This window comes from Melopsittacus undulatus, chromosome 1 (assembly GCF_012275295.1).
Source record: "Melopsittacus undulatus isolate bMelUnd1 chromosome 1, bMelUnd1.mat.Z, whole genome shotgun sequence".
NCBI lineage: Eukaryota > Metazoa > Chordata > Aves > Psittaciformes > Psittaculidae > Melopsittacus > Melopsittacus undulatus.
The window spans coordinates 89,536,465-89,549,450 of NC_047527.1; the positions used below are offsets into that span (position 1 = coordinate 89,536,465).

A 12,986-nucleotide genomic window follows, 5' to 3' on the forward strand; every position below is an offset into this window, starting at 1 on the left:
CAGATGGAAGTAAATCATAGTGATTCAAAAGAATATTTCTGTTGATGTAGTTGTGTCCACACTAGGGACGGTAAGTAATGCTTTAGCTAGGTGAGACAAACACAAGCAGCTTGTAGATACCAAGAAGCTCCAAGATGAGAGGGGACATGATGAGTCTTGTTCTTTCACTCTCTTGCATTTTCTTTTTATATTCAGATACTGCTTAGCTACACTGGGGCAAAGTGCAAAGGAGCTTGAGAGGCTCAGGCCATGTGGGATCTGTTGTCATCTTTGCTGAACATCTGACAGGTAAGTAATCTTTCTTCTGTGGCTGTTTACCATCCCTCCTTTTTAATCTTTAGTTATTTAGCTTACAAGGTCTTCAGAACACACACAGTTCATAACCATGTGTCAGTAAAGTGCCTGGGACACCAAAATGCTGATTTTTGTAAAGGCGAGAGGGTAGCACAGCTACAAAATAAATCAGGAAAGGAGATGGCTAAACCAAGCTGCAGCCTGACAATAAAGAGAATTATGCTTTTCACAAGAAAATTTGCCTTTTACGAGAACTGTGCCTTACAGACTGAAAATATAAACCTCCTTTATATAATATATATGCCATAACCATTTTTGTGAACACATCTGGTCAATGTTGATGTGTATCTTTTCTTTTGTTACAGATTAAAAGATTTCTGAGTGATCTCTTCTGACCCACCATTGCCCCTCTTTGTTTACCATTCAGTTCTGTCAGCCCCTTCAAAATGTAGTGTTCCCCTATACTGCCATTCAGTTGAATAATACATGCATATGGTTTAACCCAAGTTGTCTCCAGCAGTTAGTTGCTTTCTGGAGAGTATCCAGATGTTGCTTGAAAAGAAATGACTGGGAAAGAAATAAACAATTTCAGTTGATGAATTGGCAGGCATATCTTTTGCCTCAACCGTCTTCCACTTCAAAGATCTTGTTCAAATGCAATAATTGTGCTTGAGACTTATGTAGGTTCGGGTTTTTCTTCCATCGATAAAACTCAAAGCTTTGTGTAAAGTTGGTAAAACATAATTATGCCAAGCGAACGGAAGTGGAAACTGTGGCAAAGCCTTTGAGTTAAACTCAGAAAAAAGGCGGAGAGAAACCCAGGTAGTCTGGAGTATTTGGCCTCCTTCGAATATCAGCAAGATTCCTTTCTGCATCAGCCATCCTTTCTGCAAAAACCAGAGAAGGTTTCTGCTCAGCATGCAAAACCATGCCCAAAATGTAAACCTATCTATATGACTCTGGCCTACCAGGTGGGCACCAACACTTTGCCACTGTAAGAGCAGTAAATGTGAGAAAAATAAATGGCTAGTTCATTTTTTGCAAGGAAGGTGCTGCAGCACCACTGAGAACTCAAGGAGCTTGGTATTCCTGAAGTGTTTCTGCACGATTATTTTTTAGGTTCCCTCTTCAGTTACATAAAAACATATGCTTTCCCTATTTACAACTTTAAAATAGGCTGAGATAAAAAAAAATACTCCCACTGCAAATGGTACGGCACTGACGTCTACTACTGATACACTGATGTCTTTACCACCAAAGCCAGCTAGATGCTGCCTCAATCTGCCATAAAATGTCTGTAATCTCAGAGCTATAAAGTATAGCAGTGTGCAAGGAAATGAACCCAAAGAAGTGTCTGTTTGCCAATCAGAACTTGGAGATTGTCCCTTAAAGTGTCAGTAGCTCTCTGGATTTTCCTAGTGTTCCCAGCGGATATTTTGTGTTGGAAGAAAGAAATGCCTCAGATAAGCCCGAAAGCACCTGTTGGAAGGTGGCCCTCAATGTGGGGACTGTCAATAGTGCGGATCAGTCTATGCTGGTGGCAGGTGTTTTACACTCTATAATGACTGGAAGGAAAATTTCCAACCCAGGAACTGTCAAACACAAGATGTCTGCGGTATATTAAGAGCTTTAGAAATAAAATACTAGGTTATGATTGAAGCTTGCTTTATGTGAAGTTTCTCGTCAAAATAATTTTGAGGAAGTATCGTTTTCCTTTTTTAACACCTGTTTTTGACATTTCTGAAATGGAAAAGCTTTTTGTTGTTGTCATAATGACTTTACTATGAAATGTAGATGTAGGCAGGGAAGGAAAAAGGTTATAACGAATACATTTGAGTGATTCCTGCAAAGAGCTCTTGTATATGAAATAAAAATGTATATCTTAGTACCTCTCAACCTTTCTGTGTCATAAACAAATGTGGAAATGGAAAGGGCAAATTCTCAGCTGTGCGCTGGGATTAAAACAAGCAGCAAAGCCCATCTCTCTTGGCTCCACCCTGTGCCCTCCCCTTCCCCAGCACCTCCATGACTGTGAAGATTTTAAGCTTCAACCAGTCTCCCATACCAAATCCCGGACCTGAAGCCAGCATGATGCTGAGGACACAAAGAATCTTTTCTTTTGGTGGATGATGGTTTTGAGAGAGTGGTATCAGTTTGTGTCCATGCTGAAGTTTGGACAGCCATGCAAAGACCCTGGTGAAGATGAACTGGTGGGCAGAGAGCAGGTGATGAGGTTAAAAGTGCATGATGGCTGCAGTTTATCACTCAGATATCAGCAATGCGGACATGCCTATGTGTGTTTGGATTCCAGGCACACGTGTCTGAATATGCCTGTCTAAATCAAGTGGCTGCTCAAAACCTTTATCAAGTGTCCATGGCCAGAAACCCTGAAGCCTTCCATGTTTATCTCCAACAGGTATTGGGAGCTGCTGCAGTGGGTTGCAAAGTGTTGTACTTAAGAAATGAAGTCTGGAGAGAAATGAGTCTTCTATGTGATTATTTCATACTTCTTGGCTCCTCTGATTCAGTCTAGCGGTGAACCCCTCCCTTCTCTCCCCCTTCCCACTAGCCCCATGAGGCCTCCCTGACCTTACAATCCACCCACAGTTTCCATGTTACTGTCAGACTCTTTGCACTTGACTGATGAGAAATATGTGATTATTCAACACATCATAAAAACGGCCAGAGCAAATGAAGGAGAAATCTGGAAAGTATTTATAGCAAATCTGTAAACAATCATTGCGATTCATCTATTCAAAGCTGTGCACACATTAGCTTATTAGCTGTAGAAATGTCAGATGTTCCTTCACCTTTTTCAACAATTAAGAACTGCTGTTATACTCCCAGCCATTTCATATTTCATAGCCTTCTGTTTGAAGAAACAATTCATTTTTTGAGTCACAATAATTGACAAGATATTTTTGGGTTCTTTTTTGATTATTACTACACATTTTGTTGACTTAAGAGGCTTGACAAGCACAAATTCACTGACATTTCTTGCATGCTAAAAGGCTTGTTGAGGTGACTTCAAGCATATACCTCTGCTGTATACAGCTCAACATCAGATTCAGATCAGTAGGAAGGAGGAGGTGACTCTTCTGGGAAGCCACACAATGCAACGGCGGGAAGCACGTTGCAGAGTGTCTCTTCCCTGCTAGAGGCAGGGGTGTTTCTTACTCACCATAGCATGATTTAACCAGAGTGGGATGACTCCATCAAGGCTTTTAGGGTAAACCAGCTCTCGATTGTAGCTATACAGTGTCCAAAAGGATATAGACACAAACTGGAACCAAAACACAAAATGAAAGACATTTCAAAAAGAAAGCCAAACATAACTGATAGGTTTTGGCTAGTGCTTTCATTTCTGAGGAGGCAAAACATCACCTACATGTAAAGTGGTGATATTGTCAGATAAACTCACGTATCTCAGATGTTACAACATAAAGAAAAGAATTTAGTCTGAGGTGCAATGTTCTGTCATGATACAGCAAGAAAAGCCTCCTTTATAAACAGCCAAAACTGACATTTTCTGTGGAATAGTGGATTAGCTTTAAACTGTTTTTCTTTTTTTTTCCTTTGCAGATGGGATCTTTTGATGGTCCAGAAGTTCTCCTCAAGCCAGAGCATTTTTTCTGCTCAATTACAAAGTAAACCAGATCTTGGTAAAACAGTTCACATAAAACTTACCCTTATCTTCACAATTCACATGCCTAATTTCTAAACTGCAGGTGCAAGCTGCCCTGTGGGTACCTACTTCTTTCCCAACAGAGGAGGATTAATGCTGGGAGAATTTAACTGCAGGAAATGAACCCTGGTATCAGTTACTGATACCTGGAAGCAAATTTGTACCTTTTTGGCCTTGCTTTGTATTTGAGGACACTTTGCATTTGGGGTTGGAAATCAGGCATGTGAGATGCTAGAAGAGGACTACCCTGTGCTTGTCCTGAGGGCACAGTGAAGATGGCTGGTGGGGATATGGCAGCAGAAGCATGAGTACTGCTGTGCAGGGAAGATAAATTAGCCAGTATCCCTGTAGTCCCTGGCAGGACTTTTTAGTGAGCCAGCTGGCTAAGCTGCCTGTGGACCAGATTTAAGCAGTACTTCTCAGCCCTTTGAGACTCAGAGGTAGCTGCAGGCTTTACTCACACAGAGCATACCTATGCATATAAGTAACCCATCAGTTCCTGTCCAACACACAGTGCCAGATAAACAGCATTTTGATAAACAACATTTCGATAAACAGCATTGTCTATGAGGGAGTAGGTAATCCATGGGGAATGTGAGGTAAGCTGTGACTGTAATTATTGTACTTTGAATTTGTTTCTCTCCAGTGCTTATTTAAAGCCACAGTGGAGTCAGAGAAGGGGATGTGAGATTTTGCTGCCTCTTAGGTACCTTCCCATGTCTGCCTGGCCCATGCTGCCCTTTAGAGAAATGACCTAAACTGATAAATCAACAGCTATTTTGACTGTGAGATTAACGGAGGAGTTGCACCTCATTCACCCTTTGGGGTCAATCTATGTTAGCTTGGGGGCAGCAACCCTAAAGTCTGTGCAAGAAGCTTTGCATTCAACTCTGACAGGCTCAGCACTGTTTCTTCTTCTAAAAGGTCCAAAACCATTTTCAAATGGTAAAAAAACCCTACTTTTCTTATCCATTGTATACATGTGAGTGTTATACTTGTACACCCAACCATTTGTGCAGACTTTATTTTTACTTACAGAGGTTACTTACTGTGGACAGTGGGAAAGCCAGGACACTGAAAAGAAGGTCTCTGCTGGAAATTACACACTTAGCACATCGCAGTTTTTTAATTAGTCTCAACACATCAGCCAGGAAGGACACCCCATAGAAGACAGCCTGCAAAACCTAAAGTGATTATACTTAATGAGGGAAACTCATTCAGCTTTCATTAGCATGTTCCTCAATGAACTCTGTTCATGCTCTTCAGGGAGTTGTTTTGTTCGTGAGCTGCAAGCCCGCGTAAGGGAAATAGCTGTCGGCTAGATCTTTTTTACTAACTGAAACTGATTAAGTAAAGTTGTTCGGGAGATAACTTTAACACTATCTCACTTAATAGAGTAAACAGAGATGTGTGATGTGATTCAGATAGCAGAGGTGGAAGGACATGCTGAAAGCCAGCTCCTTCACACTTTCTAGTAATTGTTACTTTTAATGCATGTGGGCAAGAGCAGGAAATAACAAAATATGCCAGAAAAGCATAATTCTATAAAGCAATTGCTAGATAGTTTCTCTCGCCATTTAGCCAACACAGGGCTTTCTTTCCAGGGATTCATGGTGCAATTGATCTCAGTGTCAAGTTGCTCAAAATGCTCTAACACGAGAATTAGGTGCAAAAGTTATCAATATCAGAACTTCTTTTGCTGAACTCAGAGGGCTTTCAGGGAAGAATTTCAAGTACTTAGAAGCAGAGATCCAGACTTCACTAACTAATACTGAGTAAGTTAAAGTATTTATAAATAATGAATTTTGGAGATGGGGGTTTGGGGGATTGTCTTTTGGTTCTTTCTTTAAATCATTTACAAGTAATGAGGTAGGGTTGCTTGGGAGGGTGCTGGGAGGATTTGGTAAAGAATCGGGTAAGTGTACAGTGACAAAATAGAATTCCACAGATTGTGTGTGAAATTGTCACGGTATTGTGGTTTAAGCCAATTGCTTTACTAATTACTTTGTTTTCTGTCCTAATGCTACACAGCAGATCAAGCTGAACCAGGTTTCAGACACACACAGGCAAAGCCTTGCAGAAAACTACTTCTTCAACTACCTGGCATTCAGCACTGAATCTAGTTCAGTCCTGTTAACTTACAGGATGGACTCTTTCAGTCTGTGTTGCCCCAGAGTGATGCAATATGGGAAATGCAGACTACTGCAAATGCTAGACCAGCTAGCGATGCTTAAATGAAAAGAGGCTGTGTCACAGCTTTCAGGATGAGATCTCTTTTGCCATGATCTTACTCTGAATCAGATATGTATTTAGAGCAAAGTGACTGAAGATGTGGCTGGTTACTTCAGCGGTTTCTGAAGGAGCCGAGAAGGGTGGTGCTTGAGAGGGGACAGAATTAGTGCAATGATTTTCCATCAGAAATTACTTTATTATCAAAATATCTCAGGGAAGGAGGGAACTGTGAATTCACCATGCCCATTGTCAAACAAGGGTTTCTGAAAGCTTTACTTTACAGAGACTGAGTCTTCCTACGGAGCAAAGTGACCGTAGTTTGCATGACCGAAGTATCCTTGCAGCTATCCATAACCACCCTCATTCATTTTGTTACTTCCCAGCAAATGGATAAGATATATCCTTTTTCCCCCCAACCCTTACACAGCTCAGATGGTGCCCACAGTAGACTGCAACGTGTCCCCCATCTCTGTGCAGACCCACAGCAGTGGAGGTGCTGACACAGGCTTGGGTGATTGGCCCAGGGTCACCCAGGATGAGGTACTGGAGATCATGCACCACTCGGTTCAGCTGCAAAGCCTTGTGTTTCCTCTCAAGAGCATGGGGTGAACAGCCACATTTTTACATTAAAAAACCCCAAGCAGCTTCATCAGAACCCACATATGGTTTAGTTCAATTCTGAGGCACCCAAACCAGCTCTTTTAAATGTGGTTTTCTCTCTCCCTATTATCACAATTAGCCTCTGTAGCTGCAGACACAATTTCAGCCCACAGAGATTCATCCCTCCAAGTCACGAACCTCATTCAGAAAAGTCCATACTGAGGCACAGTGTACTTAGACCCAAACATATGTCCAACCCAAACATCTGCCCCAGTCCTTAGCCACACCAGGACACCAAAACCAAGCTCCTGAAGAGCTATGAAAAGCCTGGTAACAAACAGACGCTCATTACACCCTGTAGAGTCAGCAGTAACTTTCTGCAAAAAGCATGAAAAATGAACATGAGGGTGGTGACAGACTGGTGACACATGGTGACTAATTGCCAATAAAGCAATTAGGGAGAGGCCTGGTTCCCAGAGGATGGGGCTATTATTATCTTGTTCATGGTCAGCCTTACATTAATCATGGGACAGGGATAGGCTGCTTCTTCACCCGCCTTCAAAACTGACTAAAACAAACATTGCTGAAAAGAAACAGTCCCAAAATAGCCACATTCTCAGTCTGGTAAATATTCTGTCATATGCAGGGAAAGATAATTTTATAGTCCATATGGAAACTGCTTATCAGAATGTGTAACCTGACCCATTTCTCTGGCAGGACATGGAGAACAGCTCCTGAAGAAGTTTGAACTGAGTCTCAGGAGTTTGTTTTGGCACTGCTTGGAGTTCTACCCTTGTTCATCTCTGTGAGTCCAAAGAGGGTTCAGTCAGTTTGTGGTCACCCCGTACTTCCAGGAGCAATGCAAGTGTATGAAAGTAATTTTCAAGCCAGAAAACCTGAACCTAGTTAGAACCATCCTTAGTAACACTCAGTCTGGCAGGGTACATTGCTGGTAGACTAGAATCAGAGCTGCAAACCCATGCTTTTCCAAGCTTATTCCTGTAAGAAAGGTGCATCCAAATCTCGCAGCCCTTCATTAGCGACAAAATGTTGACTTTTTTTTAAAAAAAGACATGAAAACATCAAATTATTCCAGATGTCCTGTGAATTTCCCAAACAGCAGTGCTGGCGCTCATAAATCCATTGCAGCTGCTTGTGGAATATAAATCCACTGGCTGTATATAAAGAGCATCCCCCAAAGTATTCCACACGAACAGAAGGAAGACTGGAAGCATTCAGAAAGCTAATGATTACTCCAAAGAGGACAACATGGATACACTAATCCCTGTTGGAGAGATGCTGCTCTCCTCAAGACCCTGCAGAGCTCCATGGCACTAGGTGCTGTAGAAACACTTAATTTGGCCAGATCGATTTTCCAAACTGAGAGTCATTGTGACAAAGACAAACGCAATTTTTATCTGCTGCAGCGATAAAAAGGGTGTTTCTGTTTAACTGACCTGACATGATTTACTTTCCTGTGTAAGATCTAGTCATATGTGTACATTGAAATTTCCAACTAGTACAAATAAATGGGGATCTGAGCTCTGCCCGTAAAGGGGGATAAATCCCATAGTATGAGTAGGCTTAGATATAACAGTTAACATTGAGTATAGACAGACACACATCCATTCACATGATAGTGACCTGGAAAGTATGCTAAATACTGTGTCTATTTTGAAATAAAATAAACCCTGCTTTTAGGAGAATTGAAAAGTATTTCAATTATGAGACAAAAATGTAAGGCACAAAATGGGACAGGAATGCAATTAATACTTTTTAAAGGGGCAGTGTGCTCATTATATGATGATTTGCTAATAGATTTGTGGCACTGAGCAGATTTTTATAAACTTGGATATTTCAGGCAATGAATGATTCAGCTTGTCCTGTTTTGTGTCACAGACAAATGAATACAGAACTGTTTTTATCTGTCATTTTTGCTTGCTCAATAATCAGTCAATGAACTCCTTTGGTACAAAACCCACTTATCTATTTTTTTCCCCTACAAAAATATTTCCTTTCTGAATCTTGATTGCTGTGATCATTAACTAGATAAATGGATCTGAACGTCAGAGCTGTAGCTCTCTTGGGAGAGCCACATGACTACTGAGGAATTGAATGAGGTGCTAAAAGAGGGTCATGTCTATCAAATTCTTCCAGCATCCCTCCAGCAGAGCTAGGAGTCAAGCTGAATTTCCACCACTGGAAAATGCCACGTTTCCCAGTATTTCCATTTCGGGTCAGAGTGAGCTGACCACAGCAGCTTTCCACAGAAGGAAATTTTTAAATGCAATTCCAAAGAACTAAGATGAATTTTTTTGGGAAAGTTTCCAAGCATCTCATCCAGCCAGTGCCAGAAGCCAGGCAATCACAGTCTGGCAGGAGACAGGCAGAGAAACTGGACAAGGGCTCTGCATGCCTGGCTCTAGGAAAGCCCAGCGTGGCAGCTCAACAGAACCAGCGCAGACCAGCAGGAAGCTTTTGCCTGCTCTTCTTCCCCAGGACCGTATCTCCCATCATCCCAAGGTACTTCTGGGACTAGGCACCTCCAAAGGTGGAGAAATGTAAGGCATCAGGTGTGCAGCTTATGGTCATCTGTGGTTGACAGCCACCAGGTTCCTTCATGTCTCTCAGCAGCAACAAGAAGTGGTTTAATACCAAACCATGGGACAATTCTTCTAGGTCCTATGGAGATCCACAAGGAGCTCCATGGTCCCCTGAGCCATATCGTCTTCTCTCCCTTTTCCTCTCTTACATACCTGCTCAGGAAACTTTTATCACCTGGAGATACCAACAGCCACTGTCCAGATCAGCAGAGGAAGGGGGAATAATGGCATTTCTCTCCCTGGGCCCCTTTCCTTACTGGTAATTCTTTCTTGAAAAAAATACATATTTCTATAGAAGAACTACAGCCACAAAAGAGTACTTTTGCCCACCCTGCCCCATTGCTACATTTTCTGCATGAGAGATATGCAACATCTTCAGCCTAAACCATCTCCCTGACCCTTGCCTGACAGCTCTGTTTTAGTGTTGGGATCAGATCAATAAGTGGTTAAAAGATGGGAGACAAAGAACTGGAGAAGTGGAGCAAGGGCCCCTGCTCACAGAGTTTTAATGAGACCTGAGCTGTTCAGCAGATCCATAAATGAGCTGGGGAAGGGAGCAAACACTGAGGGGGTAAAGCTTTGTAAATCTTTTTTTTTTTTTCTTCTGTCAAAGCGAAGCCTGACTGCAAAATTGCCAAAGAATTTCACAATACCGAGTGCCTGAGAGATCAAATAGCAGGTAAAAATCAGTGCTGGTGAATGCAATGTAATGCATTTTAGGGGAAAGAAAAAAAAATGTAACAAAACAACAACAAAAAAAGCAGCTTGAATTATATTTTTTTCAACAGTGGATTTTAAATTAGCTATCACCATCCAGAAAAGAACTGTTTGACCCACTGTGGATAGCTCTCCCAAATTGCCTTGCTCATCAGTAAAACCAAATATAGAATTAAGAATCGTTAAGAAGAAATAAACAGACAAGGAAGAACCTTTGGGCCACTGTATAAATCCATGCTGTTCTCATAGCTCAACCACTGCAGCCTGCCCTACTTACCCCTTCCTGAAACTAGAAAAACTACTGCAAAAGACAACAAGGATGCTTTAATGAAAGAAGCTGCCCTTTGTGAAGATGGATGAAAAAGGCTCGGACTCCCAGCTTGCAGAAAAGAATAACCGAGGGGAAAATCTGGTAGAGATCTCTAATGAGTGGCAAAGAAAAAAGTGAACAGGGACAGATGATTAGATTATACTACAGAAGTGAAGAAGAATCCAATTCAGTTGTCAGGAAGCAGGTTTACACCAACAAAATGAACAGCTCTTTCACACAAGGCACACTTGCCTCAGAACAGGGAAAGTACCAGAAGTATAACCGGGTATGTTTTTCCTTCAGAGAGATGAAAACAAGGCTTTGAATGGGTATTAGCTGCCTTGGCCTGGATTTATTTTCGGCTGGGTAAGTTGGTATGACACTGTGAAGTCAGAGCCACGGAGAGTTCATTTTACTCTTATATGTGTTCTTGTCTTGTGCAGCCTTTCCTTGATCATCCTTAGTGATGGTCACTAAGGGAAGATGGATAATAATTTCCCAAAATACTAGGAGATGGGTTACTTGCTTTCTACTCCTGATCTCATGCTTTAGAGCTGTGTCATATACTGGGTGATAGACCTCATTATAATGCTGCCAGGACATGGAGATATTGTTTTGCCTGGAAGAATGGCTGATACTTTAATGGACCCAGAAGAAGAGCTGGGCACAAAGTCCTTGGCTGGTGGTGTTCTGGGCTACTGATATATGTCCCAGCAGGATGAACTGAATATCTTTAAGGTTGTTGAATCCTGACTATTTGATTGCTGGCTTTTCAGAAAAATTAATTTTTAAATAATTGCAAAAAGCCTTTATTTACTGATACAGTGACAACATAGCAACAAACCATACATATACCATCCTGACTGCAGTGATATATGTACCCTCATCCTTCCACAGCCAGTTTGGTCACTGAGAAGGGCTCTGTGGCTCCCAGAAGCCCAGGCTGTTCTAGTCAACTCATGTGCCATTCACTGCCTCTTGGTTGCAAGTATTTCAGAGTCACAGAATGGTTGAGGTTGGAAGGGACCCAAATTTCATAACACCCTGGAGGTCTCCAAAGGTGCCACTTGGAGCTGGGGAGCCTTTAGGCTTCCATTGAACTCCACCATGGAGTATCTCCTTCTGGAGAGTAAAAGCTGAGACAAGCACACCCTGGGACAGACCTCCCACTGATATTTAACTCTGACAGTAATGAAGAATAGACATAAGTCTTTGGCAGTTCCTGCAGTCATCTTTCAGATTAGCAAATGTCCCTGAAATTTGTCTCTTGTAGGAGCCCTCTCCACACACCCGATATTTCCACCCCACTGCCACCATGACCACAAATCACTGATGAACCACTTGGACTGTGAACAAGCCTCCTGCAGGGTATCTCATGTGCTTTCATTTTGATTTCTGTCTCATGAAACATAAGCATATCAAGAGAATCAGAATAGGTTATGGTCTGTGTCTTCCTGTATACTTTTAGGAAATGCATCAAGCAGTTAAAACACTAGCACTGTTAAAAAGACTCGTAGTAATGCCACAAGCACCTCTCTCTTCAGGCTGTAATTTCTTTCCCTTGTGCTCTCAACTGATTGTCAAACTACGCATGTACTCTGAATGGCTAAATCAGCACTGTGCTATGCTTTACCTTTTCCGTAATTAACAGGACATAAAAGGCTATTAAAATTTGAAGTAAAATTCCAAGCAGCATTATAACGTGTATTGATTTAAGGGTTAGATAACATGCATCAAACCTCGATGTCTCCTGGCTGGACATACCCTACCTTTCTGTCCCTCTCCTCACTAATAGCTTGTCTCTTTCACAAGGAGGCAGCTAGCTTCAGAGTACTTTCTGAAAGCCAAGCAGCTCACCAGCCAAGATTCTTTCTGCATAAAACCTGTGAATACACTTCATAGCACAAGCATAGATCCCTACGTAGTTTCCTTTGGGGTATAAACCGTTAAAGGAAGAAGTTTAACAGCAGCAAATATACCAGCTGCATATGTCTTGAGGCACAGATGGCAGACAAACAAATAGACATATTGGTATCACTGTACAACACGATTTGCTTACCAGATTGAGGACTGTCAAATATTTCCACTGCCCACCATAAAAGAACACTTCAGATGGCCGCTCTTCTGTTCTTATGTTTGTGATTGAATAGGCAATGAAAAAATACCAGACAAAAGCAAGGCAATGGTACATTGCGAGAGTAGAGATTTCCATGCTTTAGCTAAGAGCAAGTGATAATCGGTCTAAAAGCAGCTTTTCTCTTAAGGACCTCAGTTGCTGCTCATGGGAAATGGCAGGACAGGAGGGTTTACTTCAGAGCTGGCTCAGGACACGTTGCCACTTTGCTCTCGTTGAAAGGAATAATCACAAGGCTGTGAACTTTGCTTCTGTTTGTTTCCCTTTTCACTGTACAGACAGGCTGGGGGGGCAGGGGGGAAAAGAAGAGGCTTATTCACCAGATTTAAATGTCTTGCTCAAGATTAGCAAAGATTAGTTGCAGAGTTACATAAGTTTTGGGGTGGGCTGTTGTTGGGTTTTTTTTTTGTC

The 12,986-nt window shown here is 41.8% G+C and overlaps 1 protein-coding gene across 1 annotated transcript in view; it reads right to left on the reverse strand.

Annotated features, from left to right (window-relative positions):
* Window positions 1-12,653, reverse strand: part of ADTRP (androgen dependent TFPI regulating protein) — a 31,985-nt gene extending 19,332 nt beyond the window's left edge. Inside the window, exons 1-3 of the mRNA XM_005149897.2 lie at window positions 12,501-12,653; window positions 5,029-5,163; window positions 3,476-3,577 (exon numbers count right to left, since the gene is read on the reverse strand). Of these exons, the coding sequence (XP_005149954.1) occupies window positions 3,476-3,577; window positions 5,029-5,163; window positions 12,501-12,653 (390 nt within the window). The remainder of the gene's footprint in view (window positions 1-3,475; window positions 3,578-5,028; window positions 5,164-12,500) is intronic.
* Between the last annotated feature and the right edge of the window lie 333 nt (window positions 12,654-12,986).